Below are 26,021 nucleotides of genomic sequence, written 5' to 3'. Positions count from 1 at the left end.
CCATGTCCCTTTTAAAAGCAAAAGAGCGAATGGTTGGTCTTTAGTGAGTCGCGTTTAACTTTCGTTTTCATTATGGCATTGACCATATCTCGAACCGACTCCAATCGGTTTATAGTCGAAGATCTTGTCAGATCTTTTGTTCAAAATAAATAATACAAAATCTTATAATGACTAAGAAACACTAACAATTGGCCCAACTAATGCCATAACTTGGGTATTTTAAATTCTATCCACAAGAAATCCCTGCAGACTTTTAGCCTGTACTTCAAATAAGCCAAATTCCATGTTCAAATTTACTCTTTTTAAAAGTATGCCTAAATACCAGGAAAACTAACTATTTTAGAAATTATGAAAAATACAATCATATACGTGATTTATTAATTTTAATATAATAATAATAAATAATTTTCATTACTTTTTTAATAAATTTCATACCAACTCTATTCTTAAGGTAGAATGTGCTACTGAACGCCCGTTATCAACACGGTTCAATTCACCATACCATATACTTATGTATTTTTATAAATAAATATATAAATTAATTTATATATATATATATATATTTATAATTGAATTAAGTTCCTATTTGATTTATTAAGACAGATAATTGGCGAGTCCGGTTTGCGAGCGAAAAAATTTCTATTTACTCGCACAATACATATAATTAATAGATCTATAGATATTTTTATATCTTGATGAGGAAATATCAATAAAGATAAAATAAAAAATTCACGATAACCATGATTGATATTTTATAAAATAATAGGACAACAATTATTTATTACTCTTATATTAAGGGTGCATTTTAGTGTAGAGGCATGAATTTTTAGGTCATCGTAAAAAAGGCAATACATTTTTCTACAAGTATTTTTTAAATAATTTATTTATCAAGGTTACAAAAGTGCAGAAAAAAATAAGCAGTTGAAAAAAGAAAGATCATTAATCTAGAATAAATAAAAAATACAAATTTAAATAAAATAAATTGACAAAGTAGCCACTGTTTAAAAAGAAACTTTTTCTTACCACTTTTTCAAGTTTCTCAATTTTTTTAAAAATAGCAAAAATTTAAATTTGGGGATGAGGTTAGCATATGGCAGAGAAAAGTTTATAAAAAAGATTCTCTGAAAGTTTCAATTAAATTGGTTCAGTAGAACTTGAGAAATTGTGGGCATCGTACTGAAAAAAAAACAGTTTTGAGAAATTATAGTTTCGCAAAAGAAAAAAAACAGAAGAGGATTATCATGGTAAAATACCTGTATCTCAAAAAAAAATTCAAATTTTAAGAAAACCTCTCGTACACATATTCTTTAATAATTAAGCTTTGAAAATATGAAAAAAAAACATAACAGTTTTTTGCGCTAGAAGAAAAATTTTATTTGTATAATATAGAGTTGATACCTCTACATAATTTTATTAGTTTTTTTTTAATTACGAAGAGTTTTAACTAATTTTTTAATCTCAGCTCTAAATAACCCATATCATGACTAACCTCTGAAATTTTAATGTTATATAATAAATGGAAAACTGCGAATGAAATTTCAATGGTTACTTTTACTTATTCATGTTTGTACATCGCATTTAACTTGCAACATTTATATATATATATATATATATATATATATATATATATATACATATATATATATATATATGTATATATATATATTCTGTTAGAATGTTGAATCTTTCCTCACATTTAGCAGTTTTGCAATTGTGGAATCAAAACACCCGAAGAAATGTTAAGAAATACAAACGCGTTGCAAATGAATGTTTCACAAAAATCGCACAATCAAAAAGTCCGGCATTTCGCAAAATGTATAACAATTTATAAAAAAAATTATCTATGAGAATTGGTATTTATAAATGAATTTAAAATTTAAAACACAAAACAATAAATTGATTTTTAAGACAAAAAATCCATTGAACAAAAATAATAAATGAACAAAAATTGAGGACAGCATATGATTTAGTTTTTATGGATTTATATGAATTTTTTAAAAGACGTCATTGTTTAGTAAATTGACCATTCGGTTTGAATGGCCAAAAAAGTATTTGTTGAGATAGGTTCAAAGTGTTTAAGAAGTTCGTGATCTATCTGGATGCTGCCGAACTCTATTGAACACTTGCACTTTGCCGAAGGACCAGATATATTTAGTTGTTGGCTATATCAGACCGTTTGAATAAAAAGAAAAGATGTTGAATAACTGTTTGATTATTGTGTATTTGAAATATTAAGATTTATAGATGATGAGATAGAGGTTTGAATTAGATGTTTTGGATTTGAGTGTTAATTTACGACTGATTGTTAGCTATATGAAATTTAGGTTGATACTAAATTATGTAGATTTTATAATTTTATATATTTTTCTGATTGGCTCATTTTGTGGAGTTAAGGACACCCCATTACAATTTTGGAACCAATCAGTGGTTATTACATTTATCAACCGAACAGGTATTGGTTGATAAATTGCATGATACGAAGAATTTAAACTGGATACAGGTAGTGCGAATTTCTTGGAAATATAAGGATGATTGTATGATGTAGTCAGGGACAGGTGATAAAAATTCTAGGAAAAATGGATTACTGATTTTGCGACAGGACGCGTAACAATGAAAGGGATGAATGAGGGTTTATTGTCGCTATCCTGCATGGAGATAATAAAATATAATTATTATACCAGGGTTGGCAATGACGCGTTAACAGTCATATTGTTTTTATTTAAAGATTGGACGTACAATTAAACACTTTTTTTACTTTATATATACTGTGTATATGTATTTTCTTTAAATGTTGTAATAAGTATGTTAACAATTCGCTAACTCCATTACTTCATTATGTTAATTTACACCTTATATAATTTTCACTTCCAACATAGAATTTTCACACTCCACATATTTTGTATATCAACTGTGTGTTTTTATTTATTTATTTGAAACAATGGAAGTGTAATTATTATATAAAAAAACATCACCTTGAACTGTTGTAATAATTATTGAAATTATGTAAAATGATAGAACGATTACTCTTTCTGAAGACAAGGAAATTGTACATTCTGATGATTAATAAATCTAATTTAATAGAATGAAATAGTTTAATGTTTGAGGAATTAGATACAATTTTTAACTAATTTATATAATATAAATATAAGTATTTTTCAATCAATTTCATATGTATATTTTATTCCATCATGTGACATATCGATAAAACCGGTTTTCTTACAAGTATCGCACAAATGCTCTCACCGCAAACTATTGCATATGATTTTCAATACAATTGATATAGATAAAAGATTTTCTATTATATCAGATTTGAAAATAAAACCAATAAAATCAGACCGCATTGGAGAAATCTATCGGAAAAAATTATGCTCTTATTTTATACAATGAAATAAATAAATGCTGTATATAGGGAATTTTTGTTCATGCAAAAGATATTTGTTAAATAATAAATTAAAAGTATTTATTATACAAAATTATTTATTCGTTAAAATATATCTTTAAGGCACATCAGTACAAATAAACCAAGATTTTTAATTTTTTATGCCTTCGTTTATAATTTACAATAAACCTTTGAGTCTATCAAACACAATTTTATAAAATTTTGGTCTAATATAATTAATTTTCAAAAATGTCTAAATCAAGACCGCATTTGAAGCTTTTCTCTTATCTCTTGTTAGCTAAAATCAACATAATATTTTATTTTGTATCTTCTAAAAATTGAAGAGAAGCTTTACTCTCTAGCTTTCTATGAAAGTCGACAAAATTTATTTACCTCAGAAATTGAAAAAAAAATTGTAAATGTTTTTTTACTTCACAGAGTGAAAATAAAGTATCAATCTCAAACTTTTAATTGAAGCTTTTTTGTCAACTTTGTGCAAATATTTTATTTTGTTCTAAAACTTAAAATAATGAATCAATCTTAAGCTTTTAGTTAAAATCAGCTATGTACTAAAATTTTATTTACTTAACAAAATGAACGTAAAAATCAATTTCAAGTTTTTCAATATAATTAGGCTACGTAAAAAATGTTATTTATTTCAATAAATAAGTAATAAAATAAACCATTAGTTCAGAATTAAATTAGGAGAAATAAATATTTCAAATTTTTTTAAAAAATAAATTAATAAGGGATAAAAAGTACTTGAAATTATATATAAACACTTTCTTAATAAATTAGATAAATGGCTGACTCTCAATAAAAATAGAAATATTAGGATTAAAATTTAATTAAAATAAATAGAAATTCAGGTTTATGTTTGGAGTTACACTTTTCTTCAACTAATTTAAAACTTATTTCAAATATTCCATAAAAACTGTTTTATAGTAATAGTACTAGCTAGATTTTCTCTTGAATTTTATCCCTATGTTGAAAGTAAAGATTTTTTAATGAGAAAATTTTCATAAACATCAGTTAGTGCATAATAAAATTATTTTAATTTGAATGGTATATTTTGTGTTATTTACATTTACAAAAATTTAATTAGTACTGGAGGAAATTGCCGTAATAAAATCGCACAAACATAAATTTTTCAAGGCTGAGGTTACATGTGTTAATAAACTTTGCAGACACTTTGCAGACGAAAATATAATAGTAATAATAACTTACATTAATATAATTAAAATTAAATACTAACAAATGTTTGCAATATTTTATAAAAAAATCAGCAAACTTTTATATTATGTTATGTTCTGCAAATCAGACAAATTCAAATTTTATTTTATATATTTTATATATATAGTTCGTATTTAGGTCATTGATAATTTTAGCTGCAAATGTTGGAAATCAGACTTGTATATATATATATAATCGAGACATTCTCTGGATTAAGAAATATTAGTAATTTGAGCTCAAAGAAACATTGTCTGTGTCTTTTTTTTGCCTGTAAAGGCACTCGGTCATATTCAAATACCAACGATATATAGAGAGCTGACTTTCGAATATAATAGTAGACTTAAAGTCGGTGGATAAAATATTTATAATAGTTAATAATGAAAATTGACAAGTCAAGAGAATAATACATAGATGAATTGATAATTTAAAAATTAAAAGAAATGTCTAAGATCAACATTTTTTCTTTATAAAGAAGGATGAGATGCGTCTTGGAAGTGTGCTTAAAGGTATAAATATGTTCGGAAAACATGGTTTTATATTGTTCAAGTTTGTCGGAATTATATAAATAATGATAAAAAATAAATTGGATTTTTTCGCCAATATAGTACTAGTTACAATCATTACAATTCATCTTGCAAAACCGGATCAACAACTCTATGAAATCCAAAACTTCTAAAAATGGAGTTATAGATAAAATATTTATAAACGTTAATAATAGAAATTGATAGGTAAAAAGAATAATAAATAGGTAGACTGAAAATTTAAAAATTAAAACAAATGTTTAGGGTCAATTTTTTCTGTATAAAGAATGATGAGATGATTAATCTTAGAAAAAGGTGCTTAAAGGTAGAAATATGTTCAGAAAACATGGTTTTATATTGTTCAAGGTAGTTGGAATTATAAAAATAATGATAAAAAATAAATTGAATTTTTCTACCAATATAGCACTAGTTACAATCATTACAATTGATTTTGCTATGAAATCTAAAACTTCTAAAAGTAGTGTTGAACCAGTTTGCAATGATTGTCGAAAATTGACTACCACAAGCAATATATAAAATACATATTTATTATTAATTTTAATAATAAAAAGTTATATTATATCCTGTTTTGTTCTGGCTCTCTGGCTAATATTGATATCTATTGTTTTGCTCTACATAATATCCGCGTGTTATATGTATATATATATATATATATATATATATATATATATCAGTTGGATTGTTAGTTACCTACAAGATTGACTTCTTACAAATTACAAAATAAGCACCATGACTCATTTTACTTTACAAGAAGTGACTGGAAATTAGACGTATAGGGCAACTACTAACACCAAACTGTACTAATTATAAATAATTTATATATATATATATATATATATATTCATATATTCATAAATTCATACAGATAATTTATTTTATTAATAAACAATTCCACATTGTTTAATATTCTGTGTTCATTGTCAACTCGAGATAATATCACAAAACATGAATAGTTTTAATGATTCCAAATAACCTTGGGTGCCGGAAAAAAATCATATTTGCAAAACTAATTACAACATTCAACCTGAAATTTACTAAAATTATTATAACACGTCAAGCGTTATTATTCTAAGAGACTAGACCAATTTTTTAGAGCAATTGTAACAAAAAATCAGGGACAAATAGACGTAAGACATATAATAATAGAATAGTTTACTGCAAAAAATTTACTTAGGTGTAATTAGATAATATTTAATGAAAATATTCCCAAATTTAATAAAAATATTACTAAAACTAACTACAAAAGTATGATACAAAACAAAATGTCATAGTTGACTTTTAAATATCATTTACAATTTACAAGCGCAAATAATTCAAATGCAACATTAATATAGTTTGAACATAAATCTTTTATACTTCGAAGTTCTTTTAACTAGTGACCTTTACAAATACAAAATGTTTCAAATAAAATTTAAATCAGGCCAAAGCATTACCAATAATGATTTCTATAGAAATGCATATTTGGATCGATTATTATTATTACAAATCGATTCCAATTGAAAACATGTCTGGTCGATCACAAATTGGGATCAAGTGATGTGTCAATAATATATATAAAATAAAACGAGATTGATTATTTTGCAATAAAAATCAATAAAAATATATTGACATTGGACGAAAGAAATTGACATAGTTTTTGAATAATTATTAGCTCGAACTATACTTATTTAATTTTTCAGTCTTACAAAATTTTCTCTCCAGATTTGTTTTATATTTAAATGCAGATAAATTACACAAAATTTACTAAAACTTTTATGAATGACAATTTTCTCTAGATTTCACTAGAAAATACTTACAAGGCCGAGAATTTACAAAGAAATTTGATATTACTTAATAAATATTTACTGTGCCTATATTTTTTGCTCTGAGAAAGTATTAAAAAATATCTTTAAATAGTGCAAACCAGATAATATTTTGCAAGTCTTTTTAAGATAATAAAACTATTCATTTTCACAATTTTTAATAATGAATAGTATTATTATTTTAAAAAGACTTGCAAAGTTACAAAATTGTAAGAACGAATATATTCCAGAAATTTTTAAGAATTTTTTTATTATTTTATTTAATTAAAGTATACATATTTATGGATTGAAAGATTTAATTATATCTAATAAAAATTTTGCTGTATAACAAAATTGCTACATGATTGTATTTTTTAGCAGTAATATTATAAAGATTGAATTTGGTAACTATATAAAGAAACTAAAAAAAAATTAAATTGCATTTTGAAATTATTTAATTTTTCAACATACGTATATTAAAACCATTTTAAATAAAAATTTTGTTTTATAAAATATTGCTACATGATTGTATTTTTTAGTAGCATTATTATTACCACTGAATTTAGTAACAATATGAAGAAACCAAAAAAATTAATTAAAAGTGGCATAATAAAATTATTCAATTTTTCATCATACGGATATTAAAACTATTTTTAAATAAAAATTTTACTTTATAAAAAATTGCTACATGATTGTATTTTTTTAGTAGTATTATTATTACCATTGAATTTTGTAACAATATGAAGAAAATAAAAATAAATAAATTGCATTTTGAAATTATTTAATTTTTTAACATACGTATATTAAAACCATTTTAAATATAAATTTTGCTTTATAAAAAATTGCTACATGATAGTATTTTTTTAGTAGCATTATTATTACCATTTATTAACGATATGAAGAAACTAAAAAAATAACTTAAAAGTGGCATAATAAAATTATTTAATTTTTCATCATACATATATTAAAACCATTTTTAAATAAAAATTTTGCTTTATAAAAAATTGCTACATGATTGTATTTTTTTAGTAGCATTATTATTACCATTGAATTTAGTAACAATATGAAGAAACCAAAAAACTAAATTAAAACTGCCATAATAAAATTATTTAATTTTTCATCATACGGATATAAAAACAATTTTTATTAATTAATTAAAATTATTAATGTCTTCAATAAAATTTCACGTCCTTCGACTTTCTCGTGGGTGGCATTGAAGATTCAGTTTGAATTTCAATATTTTAAATTAAAATCGATCGATTGACTAAAAACACTTACTAAAATTTATGAAGCAATTAATAATAAATTTAATCGGAAATTATGAATTTTGAATAAAAATTGTGTCATTGAAAAACACCCGGCAAATATAAAAAATACAGGATCTAAAAAAGAGAATCTTAATCCGAATTGTTTGATTTATTATTGTTATATTAAAAAAAGTAAGATTAATGCAAATATTATATTAAAAATGCAATAATTTTATTGCAGGTTATTTAAATCAAAGGTATAAAAATATTTTTAACTTTCCGAAGGAGAAGTTTATGTTTTCATCAAAAAATCCGAATGGCTAATTTTATGTTTTCTCGACGTTTCAAGCCATTCTGAATCGAATGAGACCAAATTTGGAAAAAGTATGTGTGTGTGTGTGTGAACAGATTTTTTGCCGTAAATCGACGTTTTCTCCAAAACCGATGGACCGATTTTAAAAATTTAAAAGCCGATCGATGTATCTCGATGAGGACTATCTTTTCCGAGTTTTGTGCGGCGATCGGCCGGGCCGTTTCTTTGTAAATTGCAGAAAAGTGAAAATTTTTTCGTCCACGTTTTAGCCCGCAATTCTGAATCGATTTTGAAAATTCAAAAACCGTTCGAAAGATATTGGTTGGGAATCGTGCTGATTAGTTTTTGGTAAAGATCGGCCGAGCCGTTTTCTTGTAATAACGTTTTAAAAAAAAAAAAATTCGACGATTTTTATGATTTTTTTTTTGACGGTAGATACCATAGTCTTCTAGGTCATACTAAAATATTACGGCCCTACGACAACTCGTTTAGCTTTAAAAATTCGTCAAAGTTTGCAAAAATTGGTATAGTTTTTTTGACATTTGTCAAAATTAGACTTTTGATCGACGTTTTCTCAAAAGCGCCTGAACCGATTTCAGAAATTTAAAAGCCATTTGATGTATTTCGGGGAGGACTATCGTTTGTCAGTTTTGTGCGACGATCTGCCAAGCCGTTTCTTTGCAATTTGAAAAAAAGTGTTAAACTTTACGTCCACATTTAAGCTCATCCTACCGAACCGATTTTGAAAAATCAAAAACTGTTCGAAAGATATTAGTTGGGAATGATACTGATTAGTTTTAGGTGAAAATCTACCGAGCCGTTTTCTTGTAATTAACTGTTGAAAAAAAAATTTAAGCCGATTTTTATGGAATTTTTTTTAGCGATATATACCATGGTCTTATAGAACTTACTGAAATATTACGGCCTTAAGACAAATAGTTTGATTTTAAAAATTCATCAAAGTTTGAGAAAATGAGTAGCTTGTTACTTGTTAAAATTAAAATTAGACTATTTACTTGGTATAATGATAGAGTACTTGGTCTTGAACATAATAAATCATTAAAGTCCTGAAAACTGGTTCAATTATAAAAATTATTGATTTTTGAAAATTTGCTTTTAGAAAATACTCCGAGTTAACGTGTTCGTTCGTTCGTTTTCAATGATGTGTAATAAATCCACTCGGAATACTTATAATCACTCATAAATTAATTTATTTTTTATTCATTAAGTCGATTATTTACACATTTCGGGAAGTTCATGTAACTTGCCTCAAGGCTAAATACCAAACCAACTAGTTAAATTTTTATATGAAAAGCTAGTAGTATTTACTTTTGCAATATAATTTTTACTAATTATGTTTTTAATAATGACAAAAAATATGACTAGATTATTTGTTAACATTAATTTAAAGCAAAGTTTGAATAGGTATATATTTATATATATATATATATATATATATATATATAATATATAATATTTTGTAATATCTAGAAATTTAGATATATATATATATATATATATATATATATATCTAAATTTCTAGATATTACAAAATATTAAAACACACAATAAAGTTCAAGCTTCGATCTCTTAAATTTTAACAATGAATAACGAATGTTTCAAAACGATTTAAACAGTATAAAATATATAAATAATTTTTAAGGTATACAATGGAAAATTAAGGGTAAAGTAAAAAGAAAATACTTGTATATATAACTAGGTGGAATAAATAATCTATATAAAATCAGGATAAGTTTCGAAAATTTATGTTTTAGTCATGAACAATTGTTGTTGCTCGCTCGAGGGTTAGAAAACCAAAAAAATATTTAATTTTTTGGTTTTCTAACCCTTTTTAATGTATAAATTTTAATAAACAATTTTAGTGAACATATCTGGTATTTGTTTGATATGTTATATATTTTTATGGGGCTGATTTGGTTTTCACAATTTTATATAATTAAAAGGTTAATTATGAGATTTGAGACTCATTTCATTGAATATATAGATGTACATATATTTTGGCATAGACAAAAAAATATTATTCTTAACTAAACGGTAAATATTTGTACGAATTGAGCGTTTGAATAGTCGACGTGGGTACAGGACAACAGTTGTCGGGTCAGCTAGTATATATACATATATATATATATATATATATAATGAATATAGAGTATATTAGCAGGCTAACAACCTTATACACATCCAAATGCAAAATGCACTGAATAATGCAACCGGTATTACAAGATACCATAAAAATCAGGTTTACAAGATTGATTTGTTTTGCCATTGAAAAATGTATTTTTTTCACTACATTTTACACATACACATTAAAAGATTCATTAGCCTTAATGTATTAAAAAAACATTTTAAAATATACCTAGTGGTGTATGGCATCGTGTACCTCTCTTGTTTAAAAACCTTTAAAATTGCTGGTACCTCCCTTCTTTAAATTTTATGAAAACCTTGCAAAAAATGAGATTTTTGAGAATTTTGATTTTTTGTTTAAATTTGACACACACACACATACATCCACTTTTTCTAAGGTATACCAAAATGTTCAGAAACTGCTGAAACGCAAAGATATATAAAAATTTTCATTTTCGATTTTTTGCTATTGCCTTACTTCACTCTACATGAAATTAAGAATAGTTTTGACATCAATTTTTCAAATATTTTTTATATTGCTCTCAAATTTACTAGTACATTTCATAAAGAAAATTTACAGTATTTTCCTTATTTTGTTTTTACAAATATTGCATTGGCACCTTTTCTCTTAGAATAATTATCTCTGGTGTGATGTTAAAATAATAACTGTACGTATGAAATATAAAATATGAAATATGAAACATGAATATAACATTATTTTGCAACTGCACGACGACCTGAGCAAACGATGATCCAGTTTCAAAACATGCATTCATAATAGTCCGAGAGCCAAAGACAAAATTGATATCGAAATATAAAAATCTTATACACAAAAGTACTCTTTACTTGTATGTATGTCATCGAACTTACACCAAAGACCTGCCCCAATTTTGATAAAATTTTAAGGAACTTATCTTAATGGATATAGAGATGGTTATGAGTAATAAAAAAAGTAATTGTCAAAAAAACTTTGCGATTTTTTGTAATAGTCACAATCAATTCCGTCATCCCACTTCTGCTTGATGTAAATTTATTGTACCTTGTTAATACCAGGATTAACAAGTAAATCTTATCAGTTTCAAACTATTTAATATCAAAGATTCAGAAAAAAGATTAATATACATTTTATTTATATATTTTTTTAAGATTTTATTCAATTTTGAGTAAGTTTGTGATCATTTTCTGAAATACCTAAAAATGTCATTAAACAATGAACTCATTCAGTCAATCAAATACATTTCGAATGATTTATATATATATATATATATATATATATATATATATGTATATATATATTGACATTAGAGTATAAAAAGCATTTTATTGTTACTATTACAACGTCCATTGTATTATAATCACCATTACATTAAAGTCAGTAGTCGTACAGTTACGATTTTACATTACTGAATAATAATTATCAAGTCATCTTGGTACAGTTAAAGGAAATTAACACAGATATTAAATTGTGGAAATAACCTAACATACATATATAATGCAAAATTATTAACTTAAAATTATCTAAAACAAAAATATATTGTAAATATAATATTTTATATAGTATGCAAAATCAATTGCTCGTACTGTAACTCTTCATACATTGGACAGATTTGTCAAAATGTATAAATAAAATTTATTGTACCCTTGTAGAGCATGTTATATAGTTTTAATTATAAATATCACAAGTATTATTTTATTTAAATTATTTAAAATAGTATTTTTAAAAAACCCATGTTTATAGTTCATTCAGTATATTCAAAATTCAAAGTTATTTATTTATAGTGACGAAATTATCTATACAAAAATATTTCTTTTAAAATTTATAACTAATTATATATATATAATTAGTCATATATATATATACATATATATATATATATATATATATATATATAATATATATATTATATATTATCTATATAGATATATATATCTATAAATAGATATATATAATATATATATATATATATATTTTTTAAATTATTTAAAATAGTATTTTTAAAAACCCATGTTTATAGTTCATTCAGTATATTCAAAATTCAAAGTTATTTATTTATAGTGACGAAATTATCTATACAAAAAAATTTCTTTTAAAATTTATAACTAATTATATAATAATTAGTCATATATATAATACATATATATATATATATATAGATAATATAGAGTAAATATAGATTTATTTCTAGATATCTATATAATATCTATATCTCTCTATATATATCTCTCTATATCTCTTATCTTAAATTATATCTATCTCTATATCTATCTATATATATATATATATATATTATATCTATTTTATTTAAATTATTTAAATAGTATTTTTAAAAAACCCATGTTTATAGTTCATTCAGTATATTCAAAATTCAAAGTTATTTATTTATAGTGACGAAATTATCTATACAAAAATATTTCTTTTAAAATTTATAACTAATTATATATATATAATTAGTCATATATATAATATATATATATATATATATATATATATATTTATATATATATATATATAAATGTATATATATATAAATGTATATATATATGTATATATATATATATATATATATATATATATATATATTTCAAATTTAAAATTTACTTTATCTTATTGAATTTATTTAAATTATTGCATACCAAATTCTATGAGATTTTTTATGTAAATTTGAATTTTTAAAGATTTTAAATCTCTTATACGTTATAATATTTTAAACATTTTTTTTATTATAAGCTATCAACATTTTTGATAGTAATAAACTCTATTCTGTAAATAAAAAAAATCTCTTGTAGTTCTTAATAGAAATTTTGAATTTTCTAATTTATTTTGGATTAATATCCGAAAAAAGCTATTTTTAATCGAGTTTTGTTTGTTTATTAAATTATTTATTATCGGTGTAAATGAAATAATTAATAAAACTACATTAAATAGACAAATTGCATTCAGAGGCCAATAAAAGAAATATAAAAAAAATTGCATAATTAGATTTTTTGTGTATTTTTTGTGAAAAGTTTGTTATGAAATAGTGATTTCGTTTCTTTTCATACTTAAATCTCCTAAATATATTATAATATTTAAACCATTTTTTTATTGTTAACTATTTGCATTTACAATTTTCAAAAATGTTAAAAATAATTTAACGTATTTAAGATATTTAAGTATGGATCACGTTATATTTAACATTTATTTTGAAATTCAAATTAACAAAAAAAACTCTTAACGAAAAATTTGATAAGCGATAATTAAAAAAAATCTTTAAGATGAAGTAAATTTTAAATTTGAATGATATATATATATATATATATATATAATTAGTTATAAATTGGATTAAATTCTCCGAAAAAAATTGACTTATTATTAGCAAAACTATCTGAATTTTATATAATAATTACATTTACACTAATTTCCAATTTACGCAATTATTATTTATCAAATTATTATCATTATTAAATTTAAATCTCATATTATATTTTATTTCAATTATTTTATTTTAATTTTATATTTTATTTCAATTATTTTATTTTTCAATTGTTAATAATTTTTGTAAGTTGTGAAGAAAAAAGTAACATTTTACCAAAGTTTATTGATAAAACTATAAATTATGTCAAAGTATATAAAATGTTTATTTATTTTCCATTCAAAATAAATGCGTTTGTTTTTATTTATGCGTACAACAAAGTCATTGTTCTTTTTTGTTTATAATTATTTAATTTATTATTTATGCAAAAAAGCACGCACATGATTAAAATTTGGTTTTCTGGTATAATTATATTTAAAGAAATCTTTATTTAACTATAACAAAATCTATCTATATTTGAAAAATATATATATATTGAAACCATTTTCTAAATTAATTAGAAAATGCTAAAGTTTCATTAATTTTGGTAAAAATATATTTGATAAAATTTGGGCAAAGATGGGTCGGCCAACTTTTGGTTTTCTAATAATTAAATAATTAAATATTAAATTAATTTTTGCGTTTTTATGGAGCTTAAATAGCTCGATCTAACTAAACAATCATCCTAAAATATTATGTATACGAAAATTGGTTGAATTATAGAAATTCGTTAAAGTTTTGTATGCAATTCCATATATTACAATTTTATTTCAAGACAAACCGACACACCCAGATTATCATTTAATGGCTTTTGACTAAAATAATTAAATTCCTAATTAACCACTCTATTACATAATTTTAATTAATGTTTATTTACCAAAAATTCTAATCACCATTTACATCTTTACTAATTACGTTGTCCCACATAATAAAAATAGACACAAAATCGTCGTTTGATCAAGGCTGTCTATTTTTTTTCTGGTTATTTTTATTCTAGTAATTACCATATGGCAATGATTGACTGTTTCAATAACCAAAATAAATAAAAACCGGTCATTAGCTTAAAATTAATGTTATTATTCGGAAATGCTCAATGGTAAGAATTTGTCGAGTCGGAAATGCCAGCGGAATGATTAAATTGTTAGTAATACGCAATATTATAAACAATTTGGTAAATAATAATTAGAGAATGTTACAGATTAACAATAATTATTACGACACACGAATAATTTTTAGTGTAACCTAATAAATTTTAAATATAATGTTTATTCTTGCTCCACAAGTAACAATTTCTTAAATATAGAGCATTACTTTGAATTAAGTTTTTATGATAAAGATTATTCTGATGTACATATTTACCGTTGAATATTTATATTAATATAACATTAATCTTATCGAACGTGTTTATAATTATACAAACGGTATATTTCGAAACCTGAAAAAAATTATAATTGAGTTCTATGACCTACAGTAGTATACCTTAATGCATTTTTCATTGAACCATTATAAAAAGATCTAAGATTTTATAAAAAAAAAACAAGAAAAATATGTATACACATATTTATATTTATGATTATTAAGTTTTTAAAGTTTATTATAATTTATGTAAAATTTTGTCCAAAATTATGTCTAGAATTTAAGATATTATCTTAAAACTTTCATTTTATCTGGAGTATTTGTTGCGGACATAATATTGACAAAATGTTTGAATTTTGATAGTTTTATCTTGAATCGCTTTTATCAAAAATAAATACTATTTAACTATTTCTATGTACGAAATCTATTTATCCGAATTGTTTCTATGAAATTAAGAGCATTATATATGCATTTGTATATATATATATATATATATATATATATATATATATATATATATATATATATATTAGGTTGTCAAATATCTCACTTCCGCCTTTTTGTATTATAAACCAAGAGCAAAAAAGCGGAAGGGAGATATTTGACAACCTAATATATATATATATATATATATATATATATATATATGTGTATATATATATTCCCAATTAATTCAATAAATCTAATTCTTGACTTCTAGTTATATTTTAAAAATATAAAATTATATTAAAAATAAAAATTATATGGGCTATAATGAATTGAATTATCAAAAATGCTTAAGAAAGTAATTAAGCAAGAAGTTCTAATTATTAAATATATTTTGAAATTTTAATTGTATTTATTTACATATCCAAAATAACAAATTCTGAATAAAAATCATTAGGCAACAGAAAATTGATCATATCTTCAAAAAATAATATTAAAAATACTAATTATTAAATGAATTCTATTGAAAGTTATTATATAGTAATCGAAAATTGATTATTTCTTTAAAAAAAAATAATATATTTAAGTTAATTTCGAATTCAAAATTCGAATTTATACAATTTTCAAAGTTTTTTTGTTTATAATTTAAAAAAGGTGATTTTTTCGTTATTTATTTCAATCATTTTCAGTCATTTACTATTTCTTATATATTTAATAATTATTAACGTAACTCATTGAAAAATAAATCACATTTTCATTCCAGTAGTTGAAAATAAATTATTTTTGAAAACAAATATTTGTTTAGATTAAGTTAGATATCATTCTAATTTATAGTTTTTTTATGTATTTATTAGTTTTTCATTATTGAATTTTTAAATAACCAATTATATTTTAGGTTCTGAATAACAAATAGACAATTTTCTTAATTTATTTTTTTAAAAAGGTGTAGATTACTAAATTTTATCAAAAATTCTCATTTACAAAATAATTGATTTGAAAATATAAAGTTTTAATAAAATTTTATATATAATATATTAATTATTAGAAATGATACTTAAAAATATATTTTTGTCCAAACGTATTTTTAATTTAACATATCTTTATTCTACTTTTTTTAAGTTTATAATTTTTAAAAAAATCTCAAATCAAATAGAAGTTCTGGTTTTTGTAAATTAAATTTTGAAAAAAAAATTTTTTGGTGTAATATGAGTGTAATTTAGTCTTCTTACCAAATTAAATACCTTAAAATAATTTTTTAATCTAGAAAATATTAAAATCCAAATCGTTTTGTCAGGAAATTTTCTCATAATAGAGTAATTTTTATAGAATTTTTTAATTTACAATAGAATTAATTAATGAATGTCCCTTCTAGATGTTTGTTAATTTTATTTTGTGAATAAAAAATCCCTACTAGTTGCATAAATAAACTTAGCCAAATTATAGTTAATATAATTATTAACTAATATATCAGCTAGTATTATAATTAATAGCTAATTATAGTTATAAGTTAATTTTAATTTTATTTTAATAAATTGAAATTTAAATAGAAATTTTTAATAGTATCATAACTATAATAGAAAAATTGCACAATTGTTCGTTTTTTCTGTATATATTTATGCAAAATTTGTTGTGAAATATTGATTTCATATTTTTTATAGATCGATATTGAAAAAACACGTTTTTAAACAGAGTAATAAAAATTATCTTTATATGATTTCTATTATCAACAAAAAAATCTAATTTTATTTGATCTTACAAAGTGTAATAAATAATGTATGTATATACAAGGGTGGTGTAAAAAGTTTTCGACTTATAGAGATTTTTTTTCTTAATTTTTTATGATGAATTAACAGTATAGAAAATCTTATAATATATACAAGTCAATATTTGTACAGACTACTATTTTACCATTACATATGATCAATTTTATTCTATATGAAACTTCATGAAGAATAAAATTGGCATTTGTATAATTAAATCAATAAGGAATAGATTTTTCAGTACATCAGTACATCAGTTTATTCAAGTTTCTTTAGTCCACTCACCTAATATTTTATTAAAATCCATCTCGTTCCTCCAAAAAAATTTCCTTCAGCACTCACTTATCTTAAACTTAAACTCAAACTCAAACTCAAAAAACCACTAGAGAATCCTCATCATAATTTTCAATCTCTTAGTTGAATCTTAGCAGAATCTTTAAATATTATAATTTCACTTATCTCAAACTCAGAAACCACTAAAGAATCCTCAGCACAATTCTTATTTAGTCTCTTAGTCGAATCTTTTATTTTATTTTATTTTATTATTATAATTCACATATAGAAATTCTATTTAGAAATTATCACACACGACGACTACTACAACTACTATTAATATGACGATTGCCTTGTTCGTTTGTTGTTTGGCTTCTGGCTTCGGCTAATTATGCATTTGCCAATTTTATTATTAACATTATTATTATTGCAGAATCCCCATTGTTCCACTTTCAAAACTTCTGCATTTGTTAGAGTCAGATCAGAAACGACACGAATGAAACGATATCTGAGGAATTAAAGACGATTGCGATAATACATTATTGTTAATATACATATAGCCTAGATAAAAAAATACAATTCAATCCAATTGTTCATTCATATATAATTATTTATTTTTGACGAAAAATTTACAAAATTGGTGACCCCGACATGAGGACTCGTTTGTCTTCAATTGTGGCGACACGAGCCATATGTATATATATATATATATATTAGGGTGGTCCTTAATATGGATGTTTTCAAATTTTCTTGCTCCCAGGGGCTCAAATGCTTCCAAATTGATAAAAACAAAATCTCTGAAAATTTTAGCCTTTAATATTAACTCTAACATAGTCCGCACTCTAACCAAAGTTTCTTTGTTCTTCTTCCTAAGTAAATACTTAATTTATAAAATATATAAAATTTTTATCCTAATTTTTTATTTATGATCAAAATAAGCAAATACAATGTTATTCTCAAAATTTTGATTCACTTGTCGCTGAGTTATAAAACAAATGAAATGTTACTCTTGTTTTTTTTTTATAAGAAAATTTGGTTGGATTTTGGATTATCTTAAAGTTAATATTCAAGAGCTAAAATTTTCAAAGAATTTGTTTTTATTAATTTTGATAACAGCCTTTTGTACAAAATTATTTGTAATTAATTTTTTATTGATTTTTTAGTCTTAAGTTGTGTGTTTATAAGAGACTTGAATTAATCTTATTTAAAATATTTTGTTTATTTATTTTGAATCTATTAATAAATTGTTAATAATTATTTGACAACAGTCTTGTGTAAGATTGTTATTGAAATTTTAATTTTTTTGGTTAATTTTTAAATCGTATCCAAAGACATAAGTAATTACATTATTTACAAATAATTTCATCATATAACAATGATTTAATAAATTTTTGTTCTTTTGAATTATTATTAATTTGGCATTCAGAAAATATAGAAAACTTAATTTTTTAATTATTTTATCTATATTTTAATTAATTTAAATTATTGAATTTAATATATAACAACTATTTAATTATTTTTTTAATATAAAAAATATTTTTAATCCTGCATGATGTTTAGTTCCACTCATTTTTTTTTCAAAAAAATGTATATCAATTAAATAATTCATGTAAACCATTTTTAAACTAAAATAGAAAGATTGCATAACTCTATTTTTTCTGTATTTATTTATGCAAATTTTGTCAATGCTAAATTTGTTTTTTATTGATTTTTCTTATATTGATCTTAAAAAAACACATCTTCATTTATAATAAAAATTACTTCAATTATTTTGTGAATTAAAATTTAATATACATCTATATCATGTATATAATTATTCACGATAGATTTATTTTTTATATTAAAAAAAATTGTAGTCTACTTTTTTCAACTTCAACGTTTTTACTCTTAGTAATTTTTTCTCTATTTATAAAAATATAGTTTTGTGAAGAAAATGCTTAAAATTTGCAAAAAATCTTCAAATTCGTGAATCATGGACATTATTCTAATATTTTTGCATTAATTTATTTAACTAATTTATAAATTTCAACATTTTATTTTCTTGGCAAATTTTAACTGCAAATAAACATTTTTATTAGTTTCATTTTACCAAATAATTTATTAGGGCTCAGAGATTTTTTTCCGAATTTAATTAAAGTTTTATTTATTATAGGAAATCAAAAATTTTAAAATTATTAATATTTTAATATAATTTAATAAAAACTGTAATGACATGTTAAATATATTTTGTAATTTGGGAAGCAATCATAAAAATAATATTAATATATTTTCTAAAATTATTAAACAAAAAATTAAAATATTCTAATAGTTATTAAAATTAAAAAATAATACAAAACGATCGTTTTCATCATATATTACCGAACTTTTTTTTAATTTATTTATTTTACTTTTTATATTTTTTTTAAATTTATTATTTCAATTTAGTATAAACATTTATAATCAAAAATAATAATTAAGACTCTTCAGTTTATTTTTGAATTAACCAAAATAATTCAAAATTAAAAGTATATAAAATTTATTAAATGATAACATTTTTTATATTGTTATATTAAATTTATTTTACAAATAATTATTTTGTAAATAAATTTAATCAAAATTAACAGTTAAATTAAAAAGATTATTTGAATATACCAAAAATATTAAATACCAAAGTTACTGCTATTTTTGAAAAACCTAGTAAATATTTTTAATTAAATATTTATTTTGTTATATTAAAAAATTCCTACGATTTGTTATAATAAATATATTTAAAACTTATACACTGGAATATTGTGGTATAAAAAATATAGGTAAATTTATTCGTTTATTATGAATATTTATAATTAAAAATAATAGCAGTAACACCTCAGGTAATTGTTAAATTAAACAAAAAATTAATTGAGACCAAATTTTCTATTTTTCTTCAAATTTAGTTATTTGTTTTCATTATTTATTTGTTCATTTACATTTAAGTAATTCATAATAAAATGTAGAGATCAAAAAAATACCATGTTTTGGAAAAAAATATTTTAAATCCAAATTAATCATAATAATTTGAAACCAAATTTTTTATTAAAAATTAGACTAGCTGCAATCACGATATATAGTAAAATTTTTTAGATTGTCATTTTAATTATTTCATATATTCTTAACGCGTAGAAAACTGATGGAATATATTATATTTTAATAACAATTTTTAATTCACCACTTTTTGAGATATTTAAGTATTTTTTAAAATCCTAATTAATTAGTTATTTATTTTAATTATTCAGAAATTATTTCTTATATAGGGTCCGCCAAATAATTATTTTTTTGGAAAACTAATGTATATTTTCTCAAATTTCTTTTTTTATTTGAAAGTACAATCCTTTCAGTTAATAATGAAATTAATTCAGTTTATAATGATTATAATAATTTCATTCAAAAATGAAAAAAAAAGCCTCGGCAGACCGTTGAAAAAAAATGAAAATGAAAAATGTTAGATGGCATACCCTATAGTTCCAAACAATGTGCAACCAAAAAAACAATATATGTTTAATTATAAAAACAGCTTAGAATTTACCACAAAAATAATTTAAAAAACTTTATCACTTTCAACACAACAAAATTAAAATCACTCTATTTTATTCATCACTCGATTTCCACAGAAAGTTTGTTCGAAAAACCGCGTCGAAAAATCTCTAATAATATCTTTGGCGTACATATTTTATCAAACTAACTAGTAAAAAATACTAATAAAAATTAGTTTTTTTATTAAATTAAATATTATATTATTTTATTATTATTATTAATTCTACTGGCTCTCTGTAAGACTGCCAGTAATCTACTGAGGCGAATGCTGTTGACTTGATTGTGTGAAATCCCACCATTTGTGGTTTTGGAGTCATCAAGGTATCCCCACTTTGAAAATCGAACTTCTTCGAACGAAATAATAAGAGATATTTTAAAGAATAGAATTAATTGTACACTGAGGGTTTGGGACGTCTACTAAAACTACCTCGTACTTGGCAAAAATTTTCCCAAGTGGCGCTTTGCCTTGAGACAAGTTGCATGAATTTCTTAATAATGGACTTCATAAGATGAAATTGAGATTTCGATATTTAGATTAATTTTTTTTACTGATATATTTCTGACTCGTTTCAAAAATTAGATAGACACACGTGCTTGCCTGTATGTCCTAAAATTGTGGTCTATTATTTCAAATTTTAATTAATTTATATAATTCAACTAATTTTCCTAAGACTGTTTTGTGCATAAACTTTATCACCATGTTAAATTTCATGAAAAACGTCGAAATATTCTTCTCAAGAAACTTTTTTTTTTTTTTTAATTTCAATAATTATTACAACTGTTAAATAATTAACATCTAGTAATATTGATGAATAATAATATAAATTTAAATAAATAAGAGTGCGAAGGATACATGAAAATAATATCCGTAATATGATGATTTAATATAAAATAAAAGCAAATAATAATAAAAATAAAATTAATAAATAATATAAATAAAATTTCTGAATAATAAAATAATACTAGAAAAATAATAAAATATAACAAAATAACAATAATAGAAATAGTAAGATAATAATAATAATAATAATAATAATAATAATAATAAACTCAAGAAACTTAATAACTTATTTTGTGAAATATTAGGCATTAAGTGTTTTGTTTTTTATGAACAATTTAAGGTCAAAACTTTGACGAAAATCCAATTTTTTAAGAAACCACCATTTTATCAAAAATTATTATTTTCGATTAATTACTAAATTTATCATTTCTTTAATGAAATCTTTTTCGAAAAAGTGTTTTTCGAGAGGTGCTCCCGAAGAACAGCTGTAACTTTTTTTTAATGAATATTTTTACGCGTAATTATTTTTAAAAAAATAGGTAAAAGATGACTTTATATGTGTAGAAATTTTTGTGTCGATAGATTTAATAGTTTTCACAGAAAAAATTATAGAAATTGGCTATTTTTCGGACGATTAAGTGTATATAACCCCTTAAGAAAATACTTAAATATCGTGTACATAGTTATTGATATTTTTTAATAATAATAGTAATAATAATGATATCGTGTACATAGTTATTGATATGTTTATTCATTTAAATAGTAATATGTTTTACACAATTAGAGAACTTTTGTAAACTGTTCATTTACTTTTTTGCTAATTTCAAAGCCATTTGTAATTGACTTTATTGACCTTATTGACATCACAAAAGCGACCTTTAAAACAAATTTTGACTATAAGATTTTTTCAAAATTTGATGAATTTTTAAAATTAAACTACTTGTCGTAAGACCGTAATATTTCAGTATGTTCTATAAAACCATGATATCTTTCGTCAAAAAATCGAATCTTTCGTTTTCATCGAATTTTTTTCTAATAATTAATTACTAAGAAATGGCTCGATTCGAAATTCAGTCTCATTCAATTCAGAATGACCTAAATCGTCAAGAAAACAAAATTAGCAAATCGGATTTTTTAGCAAAAAAATAAACTTGTCCTTTGGAAATTAAATATTTGAAATTTGTGTAGCAAAATTGTTAGAACAAACTGCTAATAATGCTTCTAATTATTTCTTTATAATTATTTATATAATAATTTACTTTATTTTTTAAATAAAAACTCTTTGTAGTATACTATATTCAATGTCTTATTTGATATTTTTATTTTATACTTATATAATTTTTTATATCGATCCCATTTTTTTTTTATATAAATATAAACAGAGAAGTAGAAATTATTAAATCGTGAAGAATACTAATAATAGTCTTTAAAATTATATACTGAAAATGTATTTTTTTAAATTATTAGAAGTAGTTAAATTGAAAAAGATATTAAATTTAATCTAATTATTTCAAGACTAAGTAAATTAAAGATATTTAGTAATTTATTAAAAGGTATTTAGTAATTATTTAAGAAGTACTTGAATTATAAGATAGTAAATAAGTATTTTATTTAATTACAAATTTTTTTTATTTTTATATTTAATTTTATAAAAATATAAAAAATGCTTTAGTATAAAAACTGCTATTTTTTAAAATTTCTTAATGAAATCGAAAAGTAAAAAATTAATAATAAACCGTAAAAAAGGGTGAATAAACTAAATTAATAAATTAATAGGTAAATTAAATTTTAAATAAATTATTGACTCATATTAGTCATAGAATAATTTCCTTAATATTAAATAATAGTGTATATTGCAAAAATAATTAAATATGAGTACATTTTATTCATTTTATTAAGAAGTATATTCTAATTATATTTCTATATTCTAATATATTCTAAGTTTTAATCCAAATTAAACTATTTACACTCAGATTCTTTTAATTTTCAAGAAATTATTCAAAACTTCTTTAACTTTCAAAAATTTCAAATAACAAACCTAAAAAAATACATCACTTTTTTATACATAAATTTTTTATACAAATTAAGACATTGACATTGAACTTGCAAAAACCGAAAAAACGCTTACTTTTGCGCTATTTACACAATTTATTATTTATATTTACAAATTACATTAGCATCATTTTTGTTAAAAGTACAAATTTTATACAAACCTTATATTTACATGTGATATTATATAACATTAAAATATTCAGAAAAATTAAGAAATAAATAATTAAATACATTCAAAATCAAATACAAAATTATTGAAATTATAAGAAAAATATTCATGTAATAATTATAAAAAAATCTGATTAAACATAAAACAAAATAAATAATAAAAAAATAATTTGATTAATTAAATTAATAATTTAATAAATAATAAAAAATAGTGAATTTTGTAACGAATTTTATTATATACATGATTATAAAATTGCAAGAGTTGTTAAGTACATTTTTGCAAATTGAAGTAGTTTTATTAAAAAATATACGTACTTATATCTAACTTTAGTATTAAACTAAAGATTTCATCATCCAAGACATACTGCATTATAAAAATAAAAAATCATGCATAATTATTAATATAAAACTTTACATTCTTCGTATCACTCTCACACACAACTTAATATTGTAATAAGATTTTTGTGAGATATCACAATTTTAATTCCAAAAGTAATATATACAAAAGTAGCACTATTTTTAAGAATATTTAGTAATTTTAATTATCATCTTCATTTTTACATTTATCTGAATATATAATAGTTCTAACATGATCTAGATGTCTTTGAGGACTTCTTGTATCAACATAAATATTATTATTAACTTTTAATTGTTGTTCATCTACCTGAAATAAAAATTAATAATAATAATAGCAAAAATTTGTTTAAACAATATTTAACACAATTATACCTCCAAATTGTTTAAAAGTGCTCGAATTTCTTGGATTTCTAAAACAATGTTTTTGAGATTTCTTTCAACTGTTTGGAGTTTGTTTTGAATTTCTTCTTTTATTTGAGACATTTTAATAAAAGAAATATTAGAAATAAAATTAAATACGCATTTTTAGTTATTTATTTGATACAAAAATACTACAGTTTTTATTAAACACTTTTTACTATTTATTAAATTAACAAAAACTTTGATATCACATTCACGAATAAATTTATATCACTGTACTGATTTAGGCTCCAAAAAATCCAATTTTATTCAGACAATTAATTTAAATATTTTAATACAAATGTTCCTGTTTTATCTACATTTTCCCATCAAAATAAATGTATTTTTTCACTATTTTATTTAATATGACAAACACTTCTTCATACAAATTGATGTTCTATTTACTATCGCGCATGTGCCTGAAAATCGTTAGACAAAATCATGAATAAATTTTAAGTTTTGCAGTAAAATTTAAATAAAATATAACTGAAAGATATTTTATATTATTATAAATAATGCTTACTAATTTTTGTGTTAATTAAATTTACAAGTTTTAATCAATATTTGAATCATCATCACTTTGGCATTTTTTATCTGGATATATAGTTTTTCTAACATTATCCCGATATCTTTGGGGACTTCGCCTATCAACATACGAATTATTATTAACTTTTAAAAATTGTTCCTTTTCACGTGTCTGCAATAAAAAATAAACATTAGCATAAATTTAATTTAAACTTAAATTTTTTATCACAATTATACCTCTGAATTTTTTAAAAGTTCTTTTATTTCTTGCAATTCTTTAAAAATGTACTGGAGACTCTGGATATTCTGTTCAAGACACTTTTCAATTTTGTTTAGTTTTTTGTTTATTTCTTCTTTACTTTTAGACATTTTGTGAGAAATATATTTAAAATTAAATAATTAA

General features: G+C 21.8%; 1 protein-coding gene across 1 annotated transcript in view; it reads right to left on the bottom strand.

The window, feature by feature from the left end:
- The window catches only part of LOC113373319 (torso-like protein), a 49,373-nt gene extending 24,196 nt beyond the window's left edge, over positions 1 to 25,177 (bottom strand). Inside the window, exons 1-2 of the mRNA XM_026613627.1 lie at positions 25,067 to 25,177; positions 24,899 to 25,001 (exon numbers count right to left, since the gene is read on the bottom strand). Of these exons, the coding sequence (XP_026469412.1) occupies positions 24,899 to 25,001; positions 25,067 to 25,177 (214 nt within the window). The remainder of the gene's footprint in view (positions 1 to 24,898; positions 25,002 to 25,066) is intronic.
- Positions 25,178 to 26,021: the final 844 nt, after the last annotated feature.

This window comes from Ctenocephalides felis, unplaced genomic scaffold, assembly GCF_003426905.1.
Source record: "Ctenocephalides felis isolate EL2017-DRISC unplaced genomic scaffold, ASM342690v1 CF-g0.4_SCAFFOLD_01604, whole genome shotgun sequence".
Classification (NCBI taxonomy): domain Eukaryota; kingdom Metazoa; phylum Arthropoda; class Insecta; order Siphonaptera; family Pulicidae; genus Ctenocephalides; species Ctenocephalides felis.
Note: the sequence above shows the minus strand (reverse complement) of the source record. Positions and strands in the feature narration are given on the sequence as shown.